Source organism: Arvicola amphibius, chromosome 3, assembly GCF_903992535.2.
Source record: "Arvicola amphibius chromosome 3, mArvAmp1.2, whole genome shotgun sequence".
Classification (NCBI taxonomy): domain Eukaryota; kingdom Metazoa; phylum Chordata; class Mammalia; order Rodentia; family Cricetidae; genus Arvicola; species Arvicola amphibius.
Window position 1 is genome coordinate 48,702,837 of NC_052049.1, and position 22,319 is coordinate 48,725,155.

A 22,319-nucleotide genomic window follows, 5' to 3' on the forward strand; every position below is an offset into this window, starting at 1 on the left:
ATACTTGCACATGTGCATTACACAGGCACATACACCCACACCATGGGAAAGTGGATAACAAAAGAATTTGTAGTAAATGCCTTTACTAGCTGCTGACATTTTTCTACTCCGTCTCCTCTCTACCTTCTGGATATATTCGTTATGCCCTTACCTCTCTGAGACTTTGATGCTCACTTGCAAATTCATGTTGATGTGCAAACTAAGGAAATGCATTCCGTGAATGATCATGAGCCATCATTGTACCAACGCAGCAAACAGTTCCCAGAGAACTGCAGATACTCAGCTGAAGCAAAAACTTTGGGGAAGTTTGTTTCTCATATTATTATATAATCACATAATGTGTATGATCATATGATAGATATTTGAGTAGTTATTTGATATTTCTTTTCTAACTAAGCTTTTTTTTTTTCCCTTTTTAATGGCTTCTTGTTTGTTTTGAGACAGGGTCTCTAAGTAGTCTTAGTTGTCCTGGAGCTATTTATGTAGACCAGGCTGGCCTTAAACTCTGTGATCCTCCCCACTCTGCCTCTAGTGTGCTGGGATTAAAGACAGCTACACCACTGTGCCAGGCTGCGGCTTTACTTATTTCAAGGAAAAGAAACACATTCCATTATTTTGAAATCAAGGATAAAATTCACTTAAGTCATTCATGGCTTAGAATTGCAAAGCAACCAGGAAGCAAGGCATTCCACATGATCCTGCCCAGTACTTTACATCCCTCTGTGTTGGTCCATCCTCCCGGCTTGGAATTCCTGAAGTACATCATTTTATCTTGGGTGTGACTCCCTGCCTGGTTAAGCTTTTAGCAGCAGCAAATGGCAAATCTTCCTGGTCATCCTCCAGGAAAGGGAATTCAATAGAACTCATCTTTTTGTACTAGGATTCATCACATGGAAGGTCATTGTCTGCAGCTTCTTCAGTTTTGTTTAGGAAATGAGGTTACACAGTAAACTTTGCCATAATTCTCTTCCTGATACCTGGGCTATGAGCTACTAATTCCTTAGGGAGGCAGCCCATGGCTTTCCTGAGGTGTTTATCAGATGTTAGCATACCATTCAAACATAAAGGTAGGAAAGATCTCATAGATTGGATGCTCTGGTTTTAAAATCAGAAATAAAATTCTTCCTCTTGTAATTTTGATTTTTGAGCCTTATTTTTTAAATAAAAGGATTGGCTAGCTGCTGCCTAGTGCTCTTTATTCTCATGGTTAAATGGTGGTGTTATTCTCTAACTCAGTTAGATTTTAATTGATGAATACCAGCTTTGTGGGATGAGGGGGTTGAATGAAATGTTAAATCAGCCTCTCTACTTGTGAAAGAAACTTCAGTAAGGGTTAGTATTAGGACAGTATTCAGTGTTAGGGTCATATACTTACAACCAAATATTTGTGTATATTTGGTTATCATTATCCTATGTTCAACACAGTCTCAAATTTCCTCATATTTTATTCTCTTATTAATTTTGCTGGGGGTTTCTAGACAGGCTTTCACTGTGTAGCCTGGCTGTCCTGGAACTCTTTCTGTAGCCAGACCAGCCTTGAACTCAGAGATCTGCCTATTTTTGCTTCCCCCATGCTGGGATTAAAGTTTGTATCACCACGCCTTAGTTTATTAACTTTATATTTCTCATTAAGCTTTATTTATTTATTTGTTTATTTATTTTTGTATGGTAAAAGGGAAACAGACTATCACAGCTCACGGTTCTAAGCTGTTCTCAATGACATTAGCCAAAGTTGGGTTTACTATTGTGCCCCAGCCACAGTAAATCTGTGATTCCTTGCTGTCCTTCCTACCATTTAGGTGTGTTGCAAGTCTGTCTAGCAGCAATTAGGAGAAAATGTCTTCAGAAGACAGAAGACAAGAGAGAAAGTAGGAAATAAAGCCAAGAGCTTTTTTTCCCAAATGAAGTGTGGGCACATCATAAAAAATAGGGATGTATGAACCACTGTACAGTGATGGAAGTGTGTGTATCTTATTTTGCCAAATTAATAATGTTAGAATAATGTTCAATATAAAATTCTTAAAAAAGAAAACATATTTGAATACTCAGACTATATAGTATTGGCTTTTTTTTTTTTAACTTTGAGACAGGGTTTCTCTGTGCAACATCCCTGACTGTCCTGGAGCTTGCCTTGTAGACCAGGTTGGCTTTGAACTCACAGAGATCCGCCTGCCTCTGTCTCCCAAGTGCTGGGATTAAAGGCGTGTGCCACCACTGCCCAGCATAATATTGCTTTTGTACTAAAACTTTTAGTTATGTGGTAGCATCTTTTATTTGACATTATTTTCTACACATTTTCCCCATTTTTGACTATAAAGTTTTCTTGTGATATATTTTATCTGTCTTTGCAGTCTATGAAGATCACCATCAACCAGCTTCTGTGGTTTTCTCTTACATAATTTTTGCAGGCATATCTAATTAATATTTGATCTAGTATTCACCACTTGATTTCCATGTCTTCTGTATGTTTCTCATATTCGTCTGTTATTTTTTTTTCCTTCAATTTTTCTGGTTCTATGGTGTCACCTGTCTAAGTCTGTCCATGCCACTGTAGCAAAATGCTGGGTGGAGTCCTTCCTGATTTTTTTTGCTGTTGTCATGTGGGTATAGCTTGAGGCCAAATAAGAATGGAAGGGCCGACACTCCGCCTCAACTCTCTCCTGAGCCCTTTTCACCTTCTAAAGATCCTGCTTTTTAGTGTCCTCTGGACGCAGCAACATTCCTCCCACTTAAATAACAAACAGCCCATTTTTGTTGAATATTCTTTGATAATCAAAACTAATGCATATAGTCTTCATCTTACTGTTGTCCAATGGTGTAGGTTGGCGTGGACCAATCTTGAGTTTTACTGACAGTTTTAATAGGGGTGCAGTGCGAAGGAATGAATGCTATCGTCGCTCTTTGTGTCCTTATTTAATCTTTTCACTGAAAAAGTAAATTCGAGAGAACTGGGATTGCAGTCATCAGCAGTAAGGAATATATATACACATAATCTTTGTAGTTTTAGTTCCTAGGCTGATAACTGACAGGAACTAAAACTACAAAGATGATTTGCTGGGCCCGGGCAGATGGTTTGGCAGTTAACAGCCCTGGCTGCTCCTACAGAGGACCTGGGGTCAGTTCTCAGACCCCCACGGGGCCTCACAGCTATATTTCCAGTTTCAGGGGATCTAATACCCTCTTCTGATCTCTCTGGGCAACATGTACATGCGTGTTGTATATACATACATGCAGATAAAATATATACACAAAGAGTAAATAGGTGTAAAAACACTTTTTACAATTTATTTCCTCTGCTGTGCTTTTCTGCTGTGTCCCTCTCCTATAACTGAACATTACTGAGACACGCCCCTGTCACGAGTGAACAAATGGAGGATGAGGGAAGCACTGCTAATTGCATTTCTAGCAGCCTGTCAGTTTTTAACCCTTTCATTTTCCTCTTGAAACCGCTCTGGCCATTCTCCTATTCAGTCCTTGAGAGTGAAAACAGACAGCGCTGTGCTCCTTTCTCTGTTTCCTTGAAACGGTAAGACCCTGAAGCAATGCATTGTGCTTAAAGATGGTTTGGAAAGTGAGGGAGAAAGAGCGGGGCTGTCTCAGTTAGAACTTCAGAGCAGTCTAAGTGAACATGCCGGCATGCTTGTCATCAGGATGGTATGTAGTTGTTAGCCTGTGTGCTAGCTAGTTGTTTTCTTAGAATCAGCTTCGTTCTCTATTGACTATACCAACATGGCTCACTTGATAAATATGTACAGTAGTGTCATACAAAATACCAGTACTTTACCAGGCACTGTTCCGGTCTCATGAGACTAGTACAGATTCGTCTCCAGCATTTATGCATGCCAACATTTAAACCCGTGAGTGAGTGAAAGCGCAAATAACAGTAACATTTCTTTAAGACAGGCTATAGTTTTTATTTTTATTTTTTTTTAAATTTATTTATTATGTATACAATATTCTGTCTTTGTATATGCCTGCAGGCCAGAAGAGGGCACCAGACCCCATTACAGATGGTTGTGAGCCACCATGTGGTTGCTGGGAATTGAACTCAGGACCTTTGGAAGAGCAGGCAATGCTCTTAACCTCTGAGCCATCTCTCCAGCCCAGGCTATAGTTTTTATTGATTGTACTTATGTAATTACCTTTGAACCAAAGCAGTGTAGAGTAGTAGAAACATTGGACGCAAAATAGAAAGACATTCCAGTTCCTTTCTTTTTAATATTTATTTTTACTTATGTGCATGGGTGTTTTGACTGCGTGCATGTATGTACATGACGCGTGCCTGGTACTCTTGAGAGTAAAATGAGGGTGTGGAGCCCCTGGAGTTAAGAGTTGAGAGCCTCCCTGTGGCTTCTGGGCACCAAACCCCAATCTTCTGTAAGAGCAGCAAGTGCTCATAACCACTGAATCTCTCTCTTTAGCCTCCCAGCTCAGGTCTTAACACTTAGTATCTAAGTGACTTTTAGTGAGATATTTAACCCACTAAGACTAGCTCTTCAGTTCAAGTGGGAATTCTGAAAAATCAAATACAAAAGCATTTGGAAAATTATTAAAACCTCTTGGCAATAATCAATGTTCTGAAGTAAAATGTATAATAATGTTATAATAGAGGAGACTTGAAAAGAGCTTTTCCCTTAAATCCTTGTCTCAGGATCTGTGTCCCGTGTCCCACTGCAGTAACGGCACTAATTCAATTTAGAGAAACGGTTGTCATCTAGTGGAGAAGCACCTGTAAACCTGGTTCCGGTAGCACTGCTGGGGCCCTGGAACCCTCTGCTGACTTCAGGTCGGTGTTAGTCTCAGGTTAAACTACCAATCAAGGGCCTTGATTTTTATTTTTGTTTGTTTTACTTGAAATTTATTGGAAATAATTCCTTTTGTTCTTATACCCAAAGTGAACTCTTATAGGTTTTCCATTCTGCCATTGGATTTAAGTGTAGTTACTCTGCAAGAACAGCAAGAACAGCACTGATAGCCACTGAGTGATCTCTCCAACCTTGTGTTTCAAATTAAGTAACTTTTGACAGAATGGTCTTGCATTTTGATTTTCATTAGCCTTCAGTTAGCTAGGTTTCCATATTAACCAGTTAAATCTGCCTTCTGTTTTTTGTCATTTTTAGTGCAGAAATTCTTACTAGACTAAGAAGCACTGAACATTTCCAGAAGCAGATATACTGAGTTAGACTGGTTCTCATCCAGGTGCAAGTCTCTAGTGATTCTAATGCATGGTCGGAGTTTAGAAACTATGGGCTTAAGTTGCTTAAAGGTACACGAAGATGGGGATCCACTATAATGGTTAAATTTGCTATAGGACTCAACAAGGAACTACTGTTTTTTGCAAATGACAAATATTACCAAAAGTTAAATATAAAGAGACACCAGTCCTATCAGCCTTTTGTTTTGATTGAAGATGAAAAGCTTAAACTCTAAAAGATGGGGCCAGTAAGATAGCTCTGTTGGTAAAGTCACTTGCTCTGCAAGCATAAAGACATGTTTGAGACCTAGGTGGTGGTGGCACACACCTTTAATCCCAGCATCAGGAGAAAGAGGCCGGCGGATCTCTGTGAGTTCGAGGCCACCTTGGTCTACAGAGTGAGTTCCAGAATAACCAGGGCTACACGAAGAAACCCTGTCTCAAACAAACAAACAAACAAAGAAGACATGTTTGATCTCCAGTACCCTCATCACATACACATACATGCATGCACACACATATGTCTGTGTACCCGCAAAAATAGGCAAAAAGACAGGCATGCTTTTTGTTACATGCTAACAATCCCAGCACTGGGAAGGTCGGGTGAGTCTCATCCTGGTCTAGTCTAATCTAATCACTAAGCTCTAAGCCAGTGACAGACCCTGTCTCATAAAGTAGACAGTACCTGAGGATGGCCTTCACACACACAAGGGCCACCCTCCCCCCACCTTCAAGGAACTCTTAAAAACAAGGTACAGTTACCATACCTGGAGAAGCAGGATCAAGAGACCTGCTGAATCCTTGGTGATATATATGATAGGGAAGAAAGTGTACCAAGAGTGTTCACTGTCATCCACTGTTAAGTTCTTGACTAGCCAGTCACAGGTCTGGAGTGCTGACAGAGGGGTGATAGGAAAGGGGATCCTGGCTCTGTTCATAGTGTCTGTGAGTGAACACGTTGCTTTCCCTCTTTTAGGCCCAGTCATCTTTTGGAAAGTAGAGATAATAATAGTATATATGCATAGAATTAAAGAGCATTTAAAAGCAGTATAAAGCCTGGCACGTGGATTACTGTTATTATGCAGCTCTGTACAGACTCGGGTGTCATAATTCGGTGCTGAATAACCCCCTCTGCCACATATAAATTGAATAGGCTGCATAACCGCTCCCAGCTTCTGCCTCTGTTGTGGATTAATATCTGTCTCCTCACACTATAGCAAATGTCAAATAGCGGTGGATTAATATCTGTCTCCTCATGCTGTAGTGAATATCAAATAAGCTAAAGTCTAAGAAGTGCCTGGTTATCTGTATTGGCTTGAATTTAAGGATCAAACTTTTCTCCCTTATCACTCACTCATTAAGATAGCGCATCTTTTAATGTTGGCATACACACTTGCGCATTTGAGTGGCGTAGCTAATGGTCAAAGGTCTTCCTGAATGCTAAGAAAGCATTTATGTAAAATCTCCCTTATTTCTGTTTTCTCTCTGTGCTGTCTTCCAGCCCTTTGGCAGCAATAAGTTTGTAATGCTGGAAAATTAAAATTTTAACTTAGCATATTTCTTCCAAGTGGCTAATTTAACCACTTACCCTAAGCAGTTAACCAGTCAAGAGTTTTAAAACTCATGTGTCTAATACCATGTTAAATATACTGTCTTGCTGGGAATATAGCTCAGTGGTACAGTACTTGCTAGGATGTATGAACCCCAGGTTCAACACTTAACACCCCCCCCACACCTGCTTGCTGTCTTTCCTGCTGTCTTTGTTGCCTTCCAGTCTGATTGAGCTCAGTCTCTGAACTAGGTGAGGTTCAAATCTTTGTTTGCTTCTTCCTTCCCCCCTTTCACCCAGTGGATATTCTTTTCCCTCCTCACAGATCTGTTTCCCCCGCTTCTTTGCTCATCATAGCATCACCCCCCCTCCCCCGCCCGGGAAACCAACGTAAGGAACATTTAGTGTGGGAGTCTGTGTCGTACATTTTATTCTGCAAATGATTTAGTACATGACTCTTAAGCTCTGCTTAGATTTACATGCTGTTTGAGTAGAAGTGATATATGGTGTGTATGTACAACATGGGAACTTAGTGAAGATGTAGATTTGGAACGTTTCTAACTCAGTGTTGTCAAAATACCTCACTTTAATATTTTCAGACTACATTAGGATTTCTTCTGATGTTAGAGGATTTTTACAGTAGTAAAATGGCTTGCTTCTTACCTCACACAGGGGTAGCCAGTATATTATTTCATGCATATGTGTGTTTTACAATTAGTTCCCAGGTGACAGATTGGTATTTCTGTTGGAAAAGCAATATATCAGGGGCCTGGACCATGATTTGATCCCAGAGAAGATTCATGGGTGTTCTTTGTTTAATGTTTTGAGACAGGGTCTTGACCCTGTGATCTCCCTCACCCTCCAGTCCTGGGGTCATCGCACCACTGCTCTGGCAAGAGTGTACTCCAGCCAGCTTCCTTTGGGCTGAGTCATAGTCTTGCTGGCTACTTGCTGAGTAACCATAGGTGAGGAACTTCCCTGTGAGTCAGTTTGCTCACCCGTTGCATGTGGTTACTATCAATACGATGTCATGAAGTACTAAAATTAAATTAGTTATCATATGTAAGTGCTTAGAAGACTGCTTGGCTATCAAAAAGTATTAGCTGCCACTATTGACATAATAATACATTGAATTTTTGTTGTTGTTTTAGACAGTCTGGCTTTGAACTCACTCTGTAGACCAGACGCTGCCTCTGCTTCCTCAGTGCTGGGAATAAAGATGAGCACCACTGTGCCCCACATTTATAGTGTAGTGTTTAAGTCTTCTACAGTTTAAGGGCCAGAACTTTTAGTGAAACATGACTGCCCTTCTCCTCACACTGAAACTCTACTGTAGATGAAGTTTGTACAGTTAGGTTTTCTGTGGCTCCTCCTGCTGTCTGCCACTGTAGCCTGAAGGGTTTTCAAAATCCCTGTAAAAATCAGCCAAACAGCAGGCAGTCTAGAACAGAAGGTGGGCATCTCCTTGATAGGAGGATCTTTAAGTGATTATGGCTTTCACCCCCTTCACAGTGTATCTACGAGCCATGGGATCTTTAAAGGTGCTCCCCACCACACACACCACACCACATCCCCATCTCTGCCTTCCTCGCATTTGCTCTTGGTCTGTCCTCCCCTTACCTCCTAACTGGATTAGTCTCTTACCCTTACCTCACCACAGCCTTTCTCCACCGAGGCCGCGCTGCTGACTGGGAATGACGGCACGACTGAGCCGTACTCTTCATTTATAGGGTAAGACAGAGTGGTGTTGGATGTTCACTAGGAGGAAGTGTCCTAAGCCACCCCCGCATGGCTTGTGAATGCTACACTAGAAAGTCTCATACAGGTGAAACAAAAACGTGTTTATTGCGCACACACAGACTTATACATACATGCACATGCCCGCTTTTCTAGTGTTCCTGAGGGGTGATTATGCCTTGTTTGCTTTGGAACGCTACCACACCTTATTTACCTTTGGGGAAGTCCTGTCACTCATGGCAACATGTATCCCTTCACAGTGACGTAACACGTGGGTGGGACCTTCTGACTGTTTGACAAATGGTTGTTTGCATTTAATTGAAATGGGGAAGAGCTTTGAAGCAGATGAGGGAAACACTTATCTTTCCTGCAGACTATATTTGCCTTTTCTCTTTATCATTCTCCAGTAGACATTTGGTCCATCTCTTTCACTAAGTGAGAACTGTATTTTCCTTACCTTACCTTGACTCTCCAGTGCTTATCAAGCATGTGATAATTGACCAACTTCGTATTGATTCAGTTGAATGAATAACAAAAACGCAGTCTTTTAACAAATACTTGTTTATTCAGTCTCCATGCACCATATATGTGCTTGATGCCTGCAGAGACTAGAAGAGAGCACTGGAGCCCGTAGGACTGGATTTATATCTGGTTGTGAACTGCCATGTGGGTGCCTGGAATCCAGTCTTGGTCATCTAGAAGAGCAGACAAACAGTGCTCTTAGCCACAGCCATCTGTTCAGCCCTGTTGATTAACCTTTTTTTTTTTCTTTTTTCTTTTCTTTTTTTTTGGATTTTTTTTTTTTTTTTGAGCTAGTCTCACTATGTAGCTGTGGTTGTCTTAGAATCACTGTGTAGACCAGTCTGGCCTTGAACTCACAGAGATCCATCTTCCTCTGTCTCCTGAGTGCTGGGATTAAAGGCATGCTATGCCTGTTTTGTTGTTGTTGTTGTTGTTGTTGTTTGGTTGGTTGGTTTTGTTTTTAAATGTGTGTTGGGATTTTGCCTTCATGTATGATCATCAGTGCACCACCACATGTGACTGTTGCCTGTGGAGGCCAGAGGTGTCAGACTCTCCCAGAAGTGGAGTATCAGACAGTTGTGAGCTGCTGTGTGGGTGCTGGGAATGGAACCTGGGTCTCTTGGAAGAGTAGCTGGTGCTCTTAACCACTGAGTCACCTCTCCAGCCCCTTAGTTAACTCATATAACTACCTTTTTCAAGTCATTCTTATTCTGTGCTAGGTATCTATAATCTAATTTGGAGTTGGTATATCCCAATTTAATAGTTGGGAAGCTAAGGCTCAGAGGGATTGATTAACTTGCCTAGATTTTCACACCTGCTAAGATTTATAGCACTTTAATCTTCATCTCTTAAAAGAGATGTTTATTTATACTTTTTGAGACAGAGTCTCACCATGAAGCCTTGATTGGCCTGGAACTCATGCAAACCAGGCTGACCTTAAAACGCATAGATCTGCTTGCTTCTAGTTGGCTCTCCAAGAACTGCCTTTGGGTTTATATTTTTGATTATCTTGTTATCTAATTGAGATAAGGTTTTGTCTGATTTGAATTGCTAGTAAACTGTGGTGAGCTCTGGAGATGATAGTGGCAGTGGCTGCACAGTAATGGGAATCTACTTAATGCTGCTAAACTCTGCACTAAGAATGGTTGAGGTGGTGAATTTTATGTATTTATAATTGCAGCTTTATGCTTTATTGTGTTATGGCAGGTTCAAGCTAGGTAGCCTAGGCTGACTTTGAACTCTTGATCATCTTGACTCTAATCATTCTGAATGCTGAGATTACAAGCATATGCCTCCATAGCTACTAAAAAGTGACAACAGAAGTTCAAAATAACAATTATAAATCAAATATTTTTGAAAGCCTTTTGTTAACAGATAACTTTAATAAGGTATTGAGGGTCACTTATCAGCATTGTCGGACAAATTAAATACTCTTTTTTTTGTTGTCTTTGTTTTTTGTTATTTAGAGAGGGCTTCCCTATGTCCTCGAACTTGCTCTGTAGACCAGGCTGGCCTCTAATTTGAAGATCCACCTGCCTCTGCCTCCTTAGTGCTGAGATTAAAGTCATGCGCGGTGAGACCCAGGTCAGATGAGATATCTTAATACTAATCTATTTGGAACAGAGAGATAGAGCCGGGCAGAATGAAGCCCATCTGTGATCCTGTCACTCAAGTCAAGGCAGGCAGTATTTGAGCCAGCCTGGTCTACATTGTGAGTTCCAGGACAGCCAGGGCTACATAGTAAGACCCTGACTCTAAATAAATAAACAGATGTTTATTAGGATGCTGTTATAGAGACGGAAGTATGTAATATTCTGATAATATATTCCGTCTTTTGGGAGCCCCCTTTAGAATGGGCGTGGTTACTGTGCTTTTCTGACTGGAAGACTATTAGCCCCTGGCTTTAGTTTCTCATTTAAGGGCCCCGAGGGAAGAAGTGGGCTGTTTCAGCTGGTGTTGACTACATGCACTGACCTGGATGGTTGGCGCTATCTTACATATGAAAGGTTGTAGACTTTAGTATTAATGTAACATGGAGTATTATCTAACAAAGGACTATATGCATTAGTTATTTTTTTCTCATTGCTGCAATATGTTTTCTGAAAGAAGCAACATTAAGGAGCAAAGTTGATTTGGTGGGGATACAGTCTGTTATGGCAGAAAGCCAGGCATCATGGTGGGTGAGCATGGCATCCTGTGGTTCCATAGTCTAAGAACATGCAAAGGAACGGGAAGCAGAGGCCAGACAGAAGTTTAAAGGGCTATAGCACCTCAGTAGGCACCCTAGTGACCCATTGCTCCAGGGAGGGGCTACCTTGTAAAGGTTTCCACCATATCTCTCAGTATTGTCAGCATCTACAAGTCAAGGGTTCAGAAACATGAAGCTGTGAGAGCACCTCATATTCCAGTCATGACACAGTGTGTAGCTGAGACTAGAGAACAGTGTCGAATCTATCCCATTGACTATCGTTATCCCAGAAAGGTGGGTCAGCTTCTCCTGTGTGACCATGTTCTGGTGGAAAGTAGTTCTTGAAATTTTAAAAAAGCTTTGAAGTAAGAAGAAAAAAGAAATAATTTATGATAGAAATTATACTAGGATTTATTGTGCTAATGAGAATGAGACTTGTTTGGTGTAGGTGTTTGGCGCTTTGTGTGTGTGTGTGTGTGTGTGTGTGTGTGTGTGTTTGGAAGAAGGAACAATTGATTTTGTTTCCTCTGTTTAGGAAGCCAATAGAAGACGTTGAGCAAAGTCCTTACAGATCAGAAGCACAACACAGTGAAGGAGAGGAGGGGAAACCATTGTTTAAAAATGGAGAGGGCAAGGTCAGTTAGAGGATTGTAGTAATATCGGGAAAAAATGAACCTGCGAGGAAGGGGTTTTACTAACAAAAGTTGTTAAACTATTATGTAGTGGTAGAGCCGATTAAAAAATCCTCTCCTTTACCGAGCCTTTCATAGGTTTTCTTATTAAAAATAATTCACAGTTAACGCTTCATTTTTATTGGTTTTGTTCAAGAATTTAATTTTAATGAACTGTGTCATTGATATAGTGGCCTTAGTTTGCTGTAGTAGATGCAATCCACACTTTAATTTCTAGCCTCCACCAATGAACCTTTGCAGTAATGTGCTCAGCCATGTGTTCAGTTTTAGTGAGGGCAAATGACACACTTCACTCGGGTTTAGAATCAGATCGGGGTGACCAGCGAGAATACTTTAACAGAATTAAACACTACCCCATTGTAAACTACATGATTTTTCTTGTTTTTCCTTCTTTCCACAGTCCTTTGTGGAGGGCACTTATTTTGTGATGGAATTTATTTCACTTATTGAGTTCATAAGTTGAGTTTTATGAAAGATGCATTTTTTCCATTGACGTTCTACAAAGGTTAGGTTTAATGTTTTTGAGGTGTGGTTATGATTGCAGCGCGCCCTTAATATTTTATTTGAACGATTAATATAGCTTTTTATATTAAGTTGACATGTAAGTGCTTTTATTTTCACTATTGAGCTGTCAGGGGAGTCCGGCGTTTCCCCCATTCCAGTCGCTGTCGTTATTTTTCCACGCTTATTTAAAATAACGAGCCGAATCAGATTTCTTCTGCAGGGGCTTCGCAAAGGCTGGCTTTCGAGTAGCCTTCAGTGTAACAGCCTGGCTGAATGAGCCTGGTTGCTCTGAGAGTGCTCCGTGGCACTAGGACCCAGGGGGCTCCCGTGAGCGGATCTTGGGGCCAGATTGCAAATTCGCGGTGACTCAGTCTGGTCGGCTCCTGGCGCTCGAGGCGGCCGCGGCGGCACAGGCACAGCGGACGTTGGCGCGGAGCTGCGGAGCGGTCCGGCCGGGCTTCGGGTCCGAGCCTCGGTTGGGGCTGGGGCTGGGCGGCGGCGGGAGGGTGCGGGGACGCGCGGCGGGCCTGTGCGCGGGACTAACATCTGCTCGTCTTTTCCTGTGTCTGGCTTTATGTGCAGCAAACCAAGATGGAGTATGAGTGGAAACCTGACGAGCAAGGGCTTCAGCAGATCCTGCAGCTGCTCAAGGAGTCCCAGTCTCCAGACACCACCATCCAGAGGACCGTGCAACAAGTATCCTTGCCATGCGGGGCCTCGCGCCGCCGCCCGCCGCCCCTCCCGCCCGCGGCCCCCAGCCCGGCCTCGCGCACGCGGCCACAGCCCGCCAGGCCCGCCGCCGCCGCCGCCGCGTGGGGCTCGGCCGCCGCTTCCGGGCCGCCGCCGGGGAGGCCACACGTGCCGGGCCGCCACGTCCCCGCCGCCGAGCGGGAGCGGCCGGGCCCACACAATGCCCGGCGGGGCGGGGGCACCGGGCCTGCGCCTGACTGAGCGGCGCGGCCGGGGGTGGAGCTGGCGCGGGGTTTGAACTGTCGGGAGGGCCCGGGGCTTTCTCCAGCCGTGCCTGAGAGGCTGGCGGCTCGGGAGTGCCCCCGTTAGCACCTGTTGCCGACTCCCTGGCGCTCCAGTGAGGTCTGCGGGGTAAAGCTTTGGCCCAAGCCTGGACTTCAGTTACCCCAGGTTCCTGGGTGCTGAGTGCTGGCGTAGCGGTCCTATTGCCACAGTTGGAGAGAGAAAGGTAGTGAGTGCATTTGCAGGATGCACGGATGGAGCGCACATGCAGGCTCCAGAAGGAACGTACAGGCAGATCGCAGCCAGTTAACCCATTAAGTCCAAGCAAGTTAATTCTTTAAGAACTTAGGTCTGCTATGCTCTTAGCAAATTCTCCTGTTACCGTTTTCAGTAAGCAGCAAAATCACCTAATAGGGAATTTGGTAAATAAGCTGGCATTTGAGTTAATTTCATTTTAAAACACCACAGAAGTGAACTTACTAGAAGGTTTCAAAGAAGCACTGCAGTGCTGTAACCTCAGCCTTCCAGTAGATGACCGAATATGACACTGCCCAATTAAAAATGGATGGGACGGTGACAAATCTACTTAGATTGTTCTAAAAAGCCGTTTTGTTTGGATACCTTTAAGACTAGGGAAAATGGTAGTTTGGAGTACAGTGGCGCTTCTATCTGAACCACGCTGTATATAAATCTTCATTTATGCTCTCGTTAGAAGGTGGAAAATGTCGGTATTACAAAATAATTGGCTTCTAAAATTAGCCAACTCCAGGATTGCATTGTAATTTCTGTAGCACTAATATTTCTTGTTTTAAATACCTATTATATACCAACTATGGTGCTTGGGACAGCCCAGTAGTCAGTGTACAGTTTATTCTGTGTGTTGAGAGCCTGTTATGTTCCCTGAGTGAGAACAAATTAATCAAGCATGGTCGTGCCACCTCTTTAACCCCAGCACTAGGGAGGTTGAAGGGATTTTAGAGGCTAGTGATGACCTGTTCTTTTGTGTCTGCTTAGCAGAAAGCAGATTTATTTTGTATGGACTTAAGCACTTTCTGGAAGACTGTTATACAGATATACTTACATCTATGTGTGTTTGTGTTTTGTATGGGAATACATTTTATCAGAAAATAATCTATAAAAATTATTAACATAACACACTAAAACTTAAAAATCTTTATTTGGGGTTGGAGACAGTAGTTATATTTTGGAGTTTTAAAGTATATTTTGCTAGAATTTACATCCGGCATTTTGAGGCCATTTCTGATATGTAAAATTTGGGTTTCTTCAGTAAAAAACATTTTAATCTCTTTGTGCAGTAAAACACTTGACAAGCATACTACTGATTTGAGAGTCGGGGCTTGAAAGGATTAGAGCATTATGTCACTGTTACCTGCCAGTTTGTGTCCTCACGTGTTATCTGGCGTGAAAGGGAATTGACTTGACTGACTTCATATCTGGTAAAGAATTGGTGTGGAGACATGGGCATAAATGGCATTTTATCCTTTTTAAATTCTAAAGAACAGACGAGTCAAAAACAAAAAAGGCCATCTTTCTTAATTTCCTCAAGCTCTTGAGCTCAAAAATACTGTTTTTATTTCTTTAGGATGTTTTTTTTTTTTTTTGCCTTTTTGTAATTAAGTACTTACTAGGTTAGGTTGTTTGTAAGTTACCCACTCTGCCTTTGAAAATGCATTGCTTTGCTGGTCACACAGACCTTTCCTTCACTTGTGTCTTATTGAATATACCTGATGCGCATTTAGCCAGAAGGAACCGAAAGGTTTGGTCTTTTTAAAATAAGTACTAGTGTTGTTGTAAATAACATCAAGTTTGATTTAATAAGCAAATTATTCTTAGGAAAAGTGGAAGCCAAAGGATCGATTATTAGATTTAAAGATGCTTAATTTCTTTCCTAGATTATACAGAGAAGTTTCCTTAACTACCATTTGTTCTAGAAACTGGAACAACTCAATCAATATCCAGATTTTAACAACTACTTGATTTTTGTTCTTACAAAATTAAAATCTGAAGGTAAGTAGAGCTTGTGTAGATAATTAACTAAAAATATCTTTTATCACCATTAAGATCTACATGCTGTGAAGTATTCATTTCAGAGGATTTCATTTTGCCATCTGATTGATGGATGTCAGGTGTCTGCGTAGAGTTACTGCCCGTCTATTTTTCAGATGGCTAATAACAATTCTTCTGATTGGAAGTCGATATAAGTCCCTTTGTTGTTTTCAGCTAGAAAATGTGGTGCACAGGTATGACTTGGTGTTTTGTTTCAGTGTTTATACATGAGTATAACAAAGACTGGCTTTTACTAGTTTACAGATTGAATGTAGGGTTTAATAATTACCTGAATATATGTGTATGTTCGTTATACAAAAAACCTAAAAAGCTATTTAGCCAAAATGAAAGCACTTTACCACCTGGTAATTGTTGTCTCTGAACGTTATTCTAATTTATGATTATATACTATTTTAAAGTTATTCACAAATGATAGAGTCATTAACTATTAGTTTTCATTTTAAGTTATTCCTACAGTACTTTAAGGCTAACTAGTCTTGCATTTTGAGTCTTTGATGGTTCCTAATCCATGTCACGTGTCCTTCTGCACTTTATTTCACAGATTACTTATCTGTTAGCACCACCTCTTTGTCAGACACTGTATAGGCCATGGGAAATAAATACGACTAAAACAAGCAATGATCATTGCCTCACTGAGCGCATATTATAGTGAGGTGTGTTCATCATAACGCTGAGGTTGAACGTCCCTTCCTGGAACACTGCAGACACTTAGATAAGTATTGACAGTTTGCTGGCCTCTAAATGAGAGCACTCTCCCTTATTTGGCATTGGGTGTTTCAAAAAGCCATAGTAAAAATACTGTGCTTGGAGTTGTAAAGTAAGCTGTTTGGACTCTGACACTAAGGCATGGAACCTTCTTGCTTCTTCCAGTTGGAAATGCCTGTTGGACACCCAGATTCCACAAGCTCTCAGCCCCAGCCTCTAGCACATTACGGAAGTAAAGATTTGATAATTGACCTATACTCTAGTGAATCTTTGGATTTGTTCTCGGATGATTTCCTAGTTACTTTTGTGGCTTTTGTGATCGAGGGACATAATAAAAAGTTTAAACTAAATCTAGGTTTTAAACTAGAAATTCTTTTAGTTTATCTTTCAAATCAGTAATTACTATTCTGCTTTGGTAAATACTAAGGAGTATATTGTTTTTCTTAGTATAGAGAAATCTTTTCACACACTAGTTTGTGATCAATATTTAGACTGGAGGTGTAGTTCATTTGTAGAGAAGCAGACCCCACACCCCAATGCAGGGTTTCTCTGTGTAGCCCTGACTGTCCTGGAACTTGCTCTGTAGACCAGGCTGGCCTCAAATTCAGAGATTCATTTGCCCCTGCCTCCTAAATCCTGGGTTTAAAGGTGTGTGCCACCACACCTGACTGACACACACTCTTTTAAAAAGAACTTAAATATTTATGAATGAGATTCTGGTTTTTAAAAATTTTAACCTGTTTGTGCTCTATCCTTTTCTTACCCTACTTACAAATAAGTTGTTACAGTATTATATTTTTTTGTTAAGAATTTCTTGGCATGCAAAGATACTTTAAAAAAATTCATAGTTCAAATAATGAGAAGAATTTACATTTTAGAGACAGCTAAGCCCCCCCCACAGACCTATTAAATTATAAATCCGCAAGATATTCACATTTTTTTTGACCTCAAGTTTATTTTGTCTATTTCTTATGCATTCTTCAAAGGATATAGTGGGAATTCTGTATTTGTATAAAACTTCTTTGTTTCTTCTTATGCCACTGATAAATTTACCTCCCTTAAGCCCAGAAGAGTACCATAACTAATTTTTCTAAGAAAGAAAGCCAGGCAGCCTCTACTGTTAGCCTTATGGCTGTCCACTTTAGAGAAGAAACATGACTTTGTCTTTTAATAAAAAGACAGCTTCACTGTAGTAACATTACATTGACTTTTGCACCTTTTTTTCCTACTTGTGTGTCAGTGTTTGCTGTGTGTGTGGGGGGTGCCCTTGATAGGTCCCCTGGAGATGGAGTTAGAAGTGATTGTGAGCCAACCTCTATGAGTTGGGGACTGCCTGTGTTTTCTGTCTTACACGCACGCATCCAGCTGCAGCCCCGTGGGCTCCTGTGTCTTGTATGGAGGAGGGAGGCCCAGAGAGCTAGGTGCTACCACTTGGCTTTCCAGCCAGTGGTCCCGTGTGACTTTGTTTGAGACAGGGTCTCTATTTAGCCCTTCTCTCCTATCTAGCCCAAGCTGACCCTTTCCGCCTTCCTGTGTCTCCTGAGTGCTGGGATTAAAGGTGTATGCCACCACACCTGATTGATAATTTTAGATTTTTATTTTTTATTTTTTGGTTTTTTTGAGGCAGAGTCTCTTTGTGTATCTTTGGCAGTCCTGATGTCACTCTGTATACCAGGCTGGTCTTGAAACGTAGAAATCCTGCCTCTCTTTCCAAGTGCTGAAATTAAAGGCATATGCCACCACTGCCAGGTTTAGATCATTTAAAAGTCTGACATAATAACTAGATAAAACAAAGTCATTGATTTGAAATAAAGGTATCTTTTATTGTACTTGGCCTGCGTTAAGTCTTTTTTGATTCAGGTTGCAAGTTCTTAACTGAGTATTGGGTTATTGCCTACCTTGAAAGGGTGTAAGGATTGACTGCAGTAATGTTGGTGTATAACAAACTTTAGAAATGTCAGCTAGCCTAGTATCATCTGTTAGCACCAGCAGTGAATTAAGCATCTTTCAGGAGAGAACTATGATTTGGGAGAGTTTTGCTTTGCTGTTCTCCGCAGTAGACGGGTAAAACACGGCAGTATGTGATGGGAACGTGACCCTGGATATCGTGTGTATTTGCTCCCTCCCTCTGCAGCCCGGAAGGATTTTTGTAATTCTCAGGAGGAGTTTTCAAGGAGACATTTAGCATTCTCTGAAAATATTTTAGATTGCCATCGTCTGAATAGGTGCCATAGATGCCACTAAACGTATTAAATTACTCTGAAAATGTCAGCAGTACCAAAGTTGAGAAACCCTGAACCGTAAATTGTAGAGCTGATTTTTGATAATTGGTGATTTTTAAAACCAGCTATAGCAGAAAGAAATTTGATGCGGCAAAGATTGGAAATAACCAAAAATAGTCCTTTTATAATTATTCAATTTTAATACAAAGGGAGATAAGGGAACTTACAGAACCAAGGGTCCAGCGGAGCCGAAGGTGAGCGCGGGGCAAACGAACGGGGCACCTTCCAGTTCCCCAATCCTATTTAAGGGGAATGCTACCCCGCTGGAGCAGCCACGCCCCTGAACGCAGGGATTGGGCCAGCTGCCCCAACAGAAATTGGAATGTTGGAATCAACTTTCAACATAAATGCTTTTAAAGTGATTGCTGTTGGTACCTTTTGGAATAAGGAATCTTTTAGAACTCAGTTGTGTTACTGCTTCTCACAGATGAGCCCACAAGGTCCCTGAGCGGTCTGATCTTGAAGAATAATGTGAAAGCTCATTTCCAGAACTTCCCAAACGGGGTAACGGACTTCATCAAAAGTGAATGTCTAAATAATATTGGTGATTCCTCTCCTCTGATCAGAGCCACTGTTGGTAAGTTCTGTTAGAGAAATTTTGTATCCTTTTTGTAACTAAAATGCATTTAGAAATGGGATGCTATTTTTGCAGGAGTTTTTGTTTAATTTAAATCCTCACATATAGTTTTCACCATTGCAGTAAGAGCTCTGCAACCCTGGGAAGCCAAGGCCAATGGCTGCTGATTAATCATTTGGTTAGAGTGGGGCGTCAAGGACTGAAATTAGGACGTCTTTGAGATTATATACACTGGGATTCCTTGTTGTCTCAATACCTTGGGTCATCATAGTGTCACTCTTACAGGTACAGAGAGTCCTGTTTCATGGCAACAGGCTTAAGTACAGGATTCTAAAGTTTTACTATTTGCCTGTAGTACGAGCCTTCTTTGTATCTGCTCCAACCACAGGGTTTGTTTCTTTGCTTTTTAAGGCTTTTCGGTGTTCAGCTTGGTTTCAGGCATTGAAAAACTGTTTATGTAGCAGTAAATTAAAATAATTATAACTGCTGGCGTGGGTGACTTTGGGAGCACACTGCTGACTGTTTGCTCAGTATGCATGACAGCAGCTCCCCACAGAAATAGGCGGCTCCACGTACTTCATGCACCTCCGCTGTCCAGGTGCCATGGGTTTAAGAAGCTGTCGTTGACCAGGACCTGGAATGCTCACTGTTAATCTAGGAGGTTGTTTAAATGAAAGTCTGTGAAATGGATCAATGTCTCATTAAGTATTCCTTGTTTGGGGAGAGGATCTTAAGTTTTTTTATACAGTTTGTCTTTTAAGTTTTAGAAGTACTGTTTATGTCTGTGAGGCTCTGACTCTCCTCCGGCATTTCCATATTAAAGAGTATCATTCTGACTTCGGGTTTCAGAAGTATGGTACATTTGTAGTTTAGGGGTACAGACTCCGGCTCTGTAGGTTAGTCTTACGTGCTAGTGTATCAAGGCATTGCCAGCTCTTGGTGTTAGTAAAAAGAATGGAGCCTGCCACGATCTCTATGTAAAGCCAAGGAAAGAAGTCCACCCTAAGGAAAAGCAATTTAGCAAAAGAAAAGAAATGGGTGAGATACAGAAATTCATTGTGAGATTGTCGGCTCCCTAAGCTGTGGTATCATAACCCTGGCTTTAGGATGTAGTCCAGACTGTAGAATTCAGGGTACTAACTGTAAGGTTGGAAGCACTAGGAGAGAAGAGTTGACTTGCAGTGAGTGAAGACTGGATTTCCTTTACCAACAGCCTTTGAAAGCATTTGGGACCTGGGTTTATTTTAGGATTTTTTTCCCCTGTGGTTTTAGGAATTGACCCCCTGGCCTCAGGCACGATAACCACCCACCACCCTGAGCCTTGTCATCTTTTGTTCTCACTTCGAAGTAGAAATGCTATTGATGGCTGTGATCTGTGCCTCTTGATAGCATTTCACAGTCTGTCCACTCTTGGGTGTTAGGTCTAGTTTTTATTATGTACTCTGTCTGGCATTCTGATTGTGAGAGGCCACTGAAGATTTTCAGTGTAACCAGCAGTTCTTAATCTAACTTCAGATGTAACTGCAGTATGTTTCCAAGTGATGTGTGAAATATAATAAAGTAACTATGAGTCAAAGGTGGCTGGATAGATTAGATGAAACAATGATTGGCATGTGCCAAAGACTGGCATAAAGGGTAGTGAGTATATTTCATATTTCTTTATTTTTACATACAGATTAGATATCCCTTAGTGTTTTTGAATGTTTACATACAATTTGCCAGATGGGCAAGCCTTACTACAGTTCACATTACTATAAAATCTGAGTGTTTATTAACTATATAAATCTATCAACTTGAAATAGTTAAACAGATCAGTTAATTATCTGCCTTGTGTTGTTAATTAAAAATAAAAGACCAGTGACTCTACAAGACAACAAAATAACAAAAGCTTAAAATATGCAGATTTATAGCTGTTCATGTGTTGAGATTGAGTGATAGTTAAGTGCTCGGCCCTGTTCCACCCTCTCTAACAGTGCTGGAAGCATCACAGAAGAAGCGGTAAGAGGAATGTCAGTCCTGGAATCTAGTGAGAAGGGCTGTGAAAGGCCATCTTCTAATTCTTCTGTCCTGGGACTGCCCGAGCCTGGCCCCCTGAGCAGTCCGCCGTGGGTGGAAGAGGGGCTCATGGGGTCCCACTACTGCTGACTTCTGAAAGAGTCTGGGGGAATGTAATCATTGTCCTCGCTCATGTACACACTGGTGAGCCCACCAAGCTCTCGTGCATAGTGCTGAAGGACGGTTCACAAAACAGATGAATATGGAAAAGGAATTTGTAGGAAGAAAGCGGGTGTTTGTTGAGAAGAATGAGATAAGAGAAGGTGAGGGTGACAGTAACTAGGGTGATGAAATTATCAAAGAATAACTTTAATAAAAGGAAAAACCCCTCCATTGTTGGAGAGTAAAGATGCCAGAACAGAAGGAGCGACTGCAGAGAGAAGTTACTGGACGGCACCCAATATTAAAATCACTTGTTTGTAATCCGTCACCTAGAATTTAAGGTACTTTATTGGGGTGGAGGTAGTTCACATGAAGCCTTGCCTAGACTTGTGAATTTTTTTTTCTTTCTTTCTTTTTTTTTTTGTTGTTGTTGTTGTTGTTTTGTTTGTTTTCTCAAGTCATTTTTTGCTTCAGGAAAATAACTGAGCATGTTGTAAAACCTCAGTTTCCAAGAAATCTGGGAATTTTTTAAAATCATTTCTTAAACTAGTTAATCTTAGTTCACATGAGAAGATTTAAAGCACTTTTGGGAACACGTTTTGTAAATAGCTCATCTAAAAGGCGTTTCTAAGAACTGGAGAACAGATCTTTACTCATCAACCTTGACAGAATTGAGAGGTGTATAGTGTGTGTTACATTATTAATGTGTAGAGCTTCATCTAGACAAGCATTTTACAGCCTTCCCTCTTGACATTAGGTTAGATAGTTTTTGTGGCTGGGCTCCTGTGGACTGTAAGGTTAGTCAGCGTCTCTGACTTCCCTTAGGATGCCATAGCTGCAGTACTCGCAGGTGTGCCAGTCCAGTGTGCCACATTGCCAAATGGCTGAGCTTCCTGAGGGCAAGGACCATTGCTAATTTTAGATTTCTTATCGCCCAGTGCAATATTGATGCCATATTAAGAACTTAGTAAATATTTTAACTAGAGATTTCTGATTGTAAAAGTAAACTTGCAACTTTAGGTTTAAGTTTTTTGTTTTTGTTTTGTTTTGTTTGAGACAGGGCCTTTTTTTGTTTAGCTTTGAACCCTGTCCTGGAACTCGCTTTGTACACCAGGATGGCCTTGGACTCACAGAGATTCTCCTGCCTCTGCC

The 22,319-nt window shown here is 41.3% G+C and overlaps 1 protein-coding gene across 4 annotated transcripts in view; it reads left to right on the forward strand.

The window, feature by feature from the left end:
* Positions 1–22,319, forward strand: part of Tnpo1 (transportin 1) — an 83,616-nt gene that overhangs the window by 15,308 nt on the left and 45,989 nt on the right. For 2 of the 4 annotated variants that reach the window (XM_038321931.1, XM_038321933.1), the window contains exons 2-4: positions 12,969–13,082; positions 15,311–15,386; positions 18,861–19,010. In XM_038321931.1, the coding sequence (XP_038177859.1) occupies positions 12,969–13,082; positions 15,311–15,386; positions 18,861–19,010 (340 nt within the window). Of the gene's footprint in view, positions 1–12,755; positions 12,862–12,968; positions 13,083–15,310; positions 15,387–18,860; positions 19,011–22,319 lie in introns of those variants that run through there. The other 2 variants (XM_038321932.1, XM_038321934.1) reach the window with 2 other exon arrangements.